The 6,712-nt window shown below is 38.1% G+C and overlaps 1 protein-coding gene across 3 annotated transcripts in view; it reads left to right on the top strand.

Annotated features, from left to right (window-relative positions):
- The first annotated feature begins 6 nt into the window (after positions 1-6).
- LOC122084670 (partner of Y14 and mago) overlaps positions 7-6,712 on the top strand; it is a 39,880-nt gene continuing 33,174 nt past the window's right edge. For all 3 annotated transcript variants that reach the window (XM_042653100.1, XM_042653103.1, XM_042653101.1), the window contains exons 1-2: positions 7-316; positions 407-523. In XM_042653100.1, coding sequence (XP_042509034.1) covers positions 128-316; positions 407-523 — 306 coding nt within the window. In that variant the 5' untranslated portion in view covers positions 7-127. The remainder of the gene's footprint in view (positions 317-406; positions 524-6,712) is intronic.

The following is a 6,712-nucleotide window of genomic DNA, read 5'->3' as shown; positions in this document are numbered from 1 at the left end:
CATTTGCCTCAAAAGATTTATTGTTTTTCTTCCTCCCCTTCTTCTTCTCCGCAGAGATATATAAATGTTTATGTTGGAGTGATCTTCAAAGCAGCAGTCTTCATTGATTGCTTGCGAAGATTCTTCAATGGCTACAAATGGCGGAACTGAAGAAGAACAGCAACAGTTCGATCTGTTAAGCAAACCACTAAAAGACGGTGAGCGTCTAGTGGCCCCTACAAGGAGACCTGACGGTACTCTCCGAAAACCTATTCGAATTAGGGCAGGTTATGTCCCACAAGATGAAGTTGCGATTTACCAGTCCAAAGGTGCTCTGGTAGGAATAGAAAAATTCAAATTTTTTTTTTTAATCAGTTCTTTGTTTATGTGTTTGCTTCTTATTGTTTTTCTCTTTCTTTTGGTGTAGTTGAGAAAGGGGTTGGACACGCCTGAGGTTCCTCCGGGTTATGATCCTGTCTTGGATGCTAAGCCCAAGTCAAAGTCTGCTCGAAGGAATGAAAAAAAAAAGGAGAAGAAGGAACAGGTACTTCTTGCCTGCTCAATTTCTTCGAAGTCTTTAGTTTATAAAGAGAATTTGGCATGTTTTTTCCCTCGTTTGTGTAGCTGACTAGGGTTGTTGTGGAATTGTTTTTTGTGCCTCACTAGTAACAGTAGATTTTAGGGAAACCATTGAACTGTGGGATACTTCCATGGAGCTCTTGTCGATGAGTTTACTGGTGTAAAGAATGTAAAAATGATTGATAGTATATTTTGTAGGAACTCGTGGTTTTTATGAGTAAGTACCTTTTGTGGTTGAGTGTCGAACGGTAGGACCTTATATCTAAGAATAATTTGTTCAGGTCATGCTTGGATTTTTTCGACTGAAGTTAACTTGGGGATTAATATTTGATTCTGGATATCACTTCTCTGACATCTTTATCCTTCTAATAATAAGTGTACTAGATGCTTTGACCTGAATTCTTAGAGGGGTCATGAGTTCTAACCCAATGAAATTTCTAGATGGACCTATGCCGTTTATAGGGATTGTTTGTATTGTGAGTTTAGTAGAGCTCCTAGTGTATTTGAATTTGTCTTTGTTGGATCGTGTGGTGACCATTGGGGGGGGGGTGGTGACTTGGATGTTACTAGAAAAAAAATTGCCCAATTAATCTTATAGTTCAAACCTAAGATTCAACTTCCTAGTGGAGGCAGTAATCCATGTTAGAGCTCATCACCAATTTATACAATTTAAGGGAATAAATAATAGAAAGAGAGAAATAGAGACATGCATTTATAATGGTTTGGCAGCCTCGCCTACATCCACTCCAAGGAGTTCTTCATTATCTGCATTTCCACTAACTCAATTGCTTTACCGGGTAGCAACGAAGCTCTTATAATGTAGTTTTATATGTCTCACTATGCAACCACTAATTGTTTTACTGGCTCACAACTAAGCCAATGGTTTTTCGGATTCACAATCAAACTCGGTGCTTCTCGACAGTGCACAACCATATAAAGACTCTAGAGCGTGGATATACAAATGCATGCTCATTGCAAATCCCTCTATGTAGGGGGATAAACATTTTAAGTTCAAACATAAAACCTCTCTAAGGTAGATATACAAGATTAAGCTCATAACAAATCATTTACCTCTTGAAGGCTAATCTTCCATTGAAACTCACATGGCTTGGTTCTTCTCCTCAAGTTCCCTTGAATGACTCTTCCAAGTTAGCCTCTTAATGTACTTGAGATCCTCCAAGCTTGACCCTCTTTGTATTTCAAAATATCACCCTAAAGGGTGTTTCAAATAATGCCCCTAAAGAACTCATCAAACTGCCTTAGACTTTCCTTAGTTATAGGAGAAGAATGGGTCAAAAACTGTGCCCAAAAGAGTCTCTTAACGGTCATAAAACATTAAGAGATATAGCCGTTTTATGGCGGTTGCGACAGTTACTGGTCTGTACACAACCCGATTGCTTGACCTCTGCTCTTTTCTTTGGACATAACTTACTTTGTATAGCTTGGATCAGTGACTCCTCCCCCCCCCCTCTGAACTAGGCTTAGAGAGCTACAACATTCATGTTCTGGGCAGAGTCCAATTCCCAATTTACAACCACTTAAAATTTCCTTGAAGTTGTGGGTAGTGCAAAAAAATGGTCCAGGGCAGATTTCCCAAACCGGTTGCCCCGTTGCGTAACCGGCAAGCTGGTACAGTTGACTGTTGCAGCCTTATGGTTATTTTATGACCACTGGTTGACAACCCGTCAGTTGCTGACAGAGCAGTGCTCAAGCCGGTTATTCAATCTACCTTCCTACCCCCTGCCAGATTTTTTTTTGATAAGTAACAATCATTATAATAAAAGCTGAAAAAGACAGATACTACAAGCAGATACTTAATGCAAGGCCAAATCATTATTATTGTTATTGTTATTATTATTATTGTTAAGGGACCACAACAATTATAATTATTGAATCATAATGGTTATTTCTCCCCTTTTTTTTTTTATAAATAAAAAAATTATCAATAGGAAAAGGCCCATTATAAATATGAAAATTATCAACCACTGCTGGAAGAAGAAGAAGAATGAGAAGTATGAGAAGAAGTAGAAGAAGAGGGAGGAAGAAGGCGAAGAAGGAAGAGGAAGTGATGCAGATAAATCACAGAAGTGGGCTTATTTTAGTGGAAATAAGCCTTGGGTCCATTGGGTTTTCTCTGTAATAGGCCACTTGGGCCTAAATATGGGTAGGAGGTAGGAATACATGATATACTTTATTAGGAGTTAGGAAATAAGCCTTGGGTTGGCTCTCTATGTTTTGGGCCTTTAGTCCAATGGGTTTTCTCTATAATAGGCCGCTTGGGCCATAAAATATGGGTAGGAGGTAGGAATACAAGTTTTACTTTATTAATTTGTTTAGTTAGACTATTTTCCTTTTATAATTGTTATTAAAGTGTTTTAGTTGCTCTTGGGTTGGATCTTGTTTGAAGTTCTTTTCTTTCACTATTTTATAGTGTCCTAGTCAGTTAAGACCATCTCCAAGGTACGGTATCGGCTGGAGGAGTTTTAAGTTTAGTTTGAGATTGTTTTGAGTCTTTTATATAAGGTTGAAAAGGAGATACTACCTTGCACACAAATTTGATGAATAAAGATTGGTTTTTTCCTTTTCGTTCAATGAAATTCAGTGCTATTTTGCAATGGTGGTTCAGTGGAAACCTGGTGGTGATTCCAAGTTGGGGTTTGGTGGGATCCCAACCCTGAGGATCAGGTGGGATTCTGATTCATATCTTCTTCTTTTCTTTCATCCATCGGTTACAACAGGTCAAATCTTGCCTTTTTACTCTTGCGCATGCTTTAAACCTTCCTTATTTGTGTTGCTTGGTTTGTTAGTGATCTGTTAGATTTTTTTGCTTTTAATCTTCAGTTTCAAATCTGTTCATCCCTATTAAATCCTGATTTCAGAAACTTTTTTTAACAACTGTCTTTCCCATTGAATTCTACGTTCCTACTTCAACTTGGATTTCTCCAACTCTTGTTTTAAAATTGATTTCTGAATCTTGTGATGGAAAGTTCAGATTCATCCCTATTAAATCCTGATTTCAGAAACTTTTTTTAAAAACTGTCTTTCCCATTGAATTCTAGGTTCCTACTTCAACTTGGATTTCTCCAACTCTTGTTTTAAAATTGATTTCTGAATCTTGTGATGGTTTCAAAATCTGAACTTTCCAATTAATGCTAGGAATCCTGTTGCAACTAGGATTTGTTAAAATTTCAAATTTATGAATCTGTTTTGGCTGCTCTGTTCCTATCTATTATGGTTGTTCAGCTATTGCGCCTTAACTGGTCACTAGATTGAACCTCCATTCTATCCTGTGATTCTGCAGAACTTGAACTATCCAACTCCCAGCAGGATTACTTGATATCTGTGGATCTGTCCATCCGATTCATACCAAACATGACAGAATTACCTATCCATTTAAGAACAGCCTTCCACCAGAATTTGAGCATGTTGTCAGAGTCCTCTTGAAGTTATTTAAATTTATTCTAATCTGCTTTGTCCATTTTTCCTGCAAACTTGCTGCAAGCTGATATCCCACTGGATCTCATTGGTTCGGGGTTAGCAGTGCATTAGGAAGCTGCGTACTGGTAATTGGTGCTGCAACCACCTCTTTTGCTGTCTACGTCAAAAAGGAAAAAGAAGACTGACTGCCTGTTTGGGTTTCATTTGTTACAACTACAACTATAAGACGAGATATTCTTAAATTTTATACATTGCATTGCAACCCCCCCCCCCCCCCCCCCACGGGCTCATATCTACAAGTAAAAGAATAAAATTCATTTTATGTCTAAACACCCTCAAAATTACATTTTAAATCTAAACCCTCCCTTGGTATATGCACGCCTTCATCGCCTAGGTGCCAAGGCAACAATATGGTTGGCCACTTGATGCAGAATTCCAGCAAGAAGAGCAGATGGACATGTTGGTTTTGGTTTTGTTTTAGTTTATTGGGTTGAACTGAACCTATTAAGTTTTGCTTAAGTTAGGCTTAATTTGAGTGCCTAATGGGTTATATGGGCCATGGGCTTAGTATTTTTTGACTTTTCTATTGTAATAGGCCAATTATATAAGCCCACTTATGGGATTTAGCTCCTATACAGGAAGTAGTTAGTTTATATTTTGTAACATTCTAGAATAGCTTCTATTTTGAAGAGAGACTTAAGTTGTAAGGGATTTCTCCTACCATACCTGGGGGTTTTGTATTTTCGTGATTGTTATGGAAGTTATAAATAAAGAGAGGCCATAAACTCCCGTACAAATTGAGTTATTGGGAAATTGGGTTTTCCCTTCTTTGAGTCAGTGGTGATGCTACTCCTTGGACTGTGGTGATGCTGCTCCAACCCTATTGTGGTGAAGCAAAGGTTGGGATTTGTGATGCCGCCCTTCCTGCAGACTAGTGGTGATTCTAGGTCATATCCCTTCTTATCTTCTTATTTTGTCCTCTTAATTTTGTCTTCCCTTGATTTTTCAGTAATCTGATCTTAAGTTTTGCCAAGTGTTCTGTTATATTTGCATAACGAGATTCAGTCCCTGGATTTTAGAAAACCCTCTTGCTATTCTGATTGCTAAACTTCAGTTTTCTGAACTGTTCTTCCCAGCAACTGCAGGTTTCCATTCTCCTAAACTCTATTTGCTAAGCATAGGTATTGACTGTTCGTTACTATCATAGTTGTCACGGTGCCTAGGTGAAACAAGGTGGTCGAGAGGTGGGGGAATTTAAGGCGGCACCAGCAAGTCGCCTAGGTGCCAGGCATCTTAGGCCTTGATAATGATGGTTTCTATTCTTTTTGTCTAGCAGTAACTATTCTATTTCAGTTATAATCTTCAGTTCTTTGCAAGTTTCTAAATTCTGTTTCCCTCTTCAGTTACTAATTCTGGTTTCCATTCTAGTTTCTATTTTTTTTTTTGTCTCTGTTTCTATCTGAACTTAGTTACAATATCTGAATCTAGTTGTACTGTTGGAAAGTTCCTAAAATCTGGTTACCAATTTGGAATTTCTAAATCTGAATTGCTATTTTTGGAAGTTACTAATTTGAAAGTTTCTATTTATCATTGCCATATCTCTAGATCCCTCCGTTGGATCTTGGCCAAACATTGAAGGATTATTCCTCTCCTCTATAGTGCTACTCGACCAGGTTTTCAAGGACATCAGATGAGTCCATATTGAGTTATTAGAATCTCACTATTCTGGTCCTAAGGTTGTGTCTTGTGATCCTTATCTTTGGTTTGCATTGAGTCCATGGAAATTAGGACCAGGGTCTGCATCTGATGCTTCTGCTTTAGCTTTTGATTTCTTACCCGAAGTTGGTTGAACAAAGAAGTGGGAAGTGGGCACGTTCACTTTAGGCTTTTTCGACCAGGCGCAGAAAGCTAGCTTGACTGATCCAGTAATAAAAAGCATACATTTACACAGATCCTTTGGTTTCATGTTTGCTGTGTAAGCCAGAAGTTTTTTCTGTCTCCCCCCCCCCCCCTTTGATGCAGAATTGAGGTTGAACCGGATTGACCCTTCAGGCAATCTTAAGTGAGACGAACCGGATCTGATTTGATTTTTGGGATCAATAGAATATTTTAGGAGTTACTTTATTTATGAAATATTGAGTTAGTTAATTTAGGAAGATATGCAATCTTTTATTTTGGGTAGATGTTTGTCAATTAAGGAGTTACCCATTTAAAGTTTTATTCTGTTTCTAATTTCATTAGTTAGAATTTAGGAAGCAAATTAGGAGTTGCTAATTTAATTTTAGATTTTATTAGGCAAGTTTTAATTTCAGTTTATTATATAAAGGCATGTAACCCAAGTAATTAGACAGATTTTGAATGATGAATTAATTAATTGGTTGAAATCTTATGGTTTGCTTGGTCATGAAACCTTCTTCCCCCCTCCCCCTTTGTGCGATTTTTCTCTTCTCCTTGCAACTCTGATTTCTCTCAGAGAAATTTCTTCCTTTTCTCTATAGGCCCTCCATCAAGTGGTATCAGAGCCGAAGGATCCACCGCCTTTGTTCTCTTTTCCTTCCCTATCTTCTTCCCTTCTCAGTTCTGGTTTCTGTAGAGACTGAGAACAACAATTGAAAAAAAAAAAAATCGTCTTTGTTCAACACAGAAGAGTCGACCCAACCCAGACACTTCCGTCTTCTTTCCCAAAACCCATGTCACATCCCTTTCGCTAGGGTTC

This window comes from Macadamia integrifolia, chromosome 7 (assembly GCF_013358625.1).
Source record: "Macadamia integrifolia cultivar HAES 741 chromosome 7, SCU_Mint_v3, whole genome shotgun sequence".
Classification (NCBI taxonomy): domain Eukaryota; kingdom Viridiplantae; phylum Streptophyta; class Magnoliopsida; order Proteales; family Proteaceae; genus Macadamia; species Macadamia integrifolia.
The sequence above is the reverse complement of the archived record's forward strand: the minus strand, read 5'-3'. Positions and strand labels throughout refer to the sequence as shown.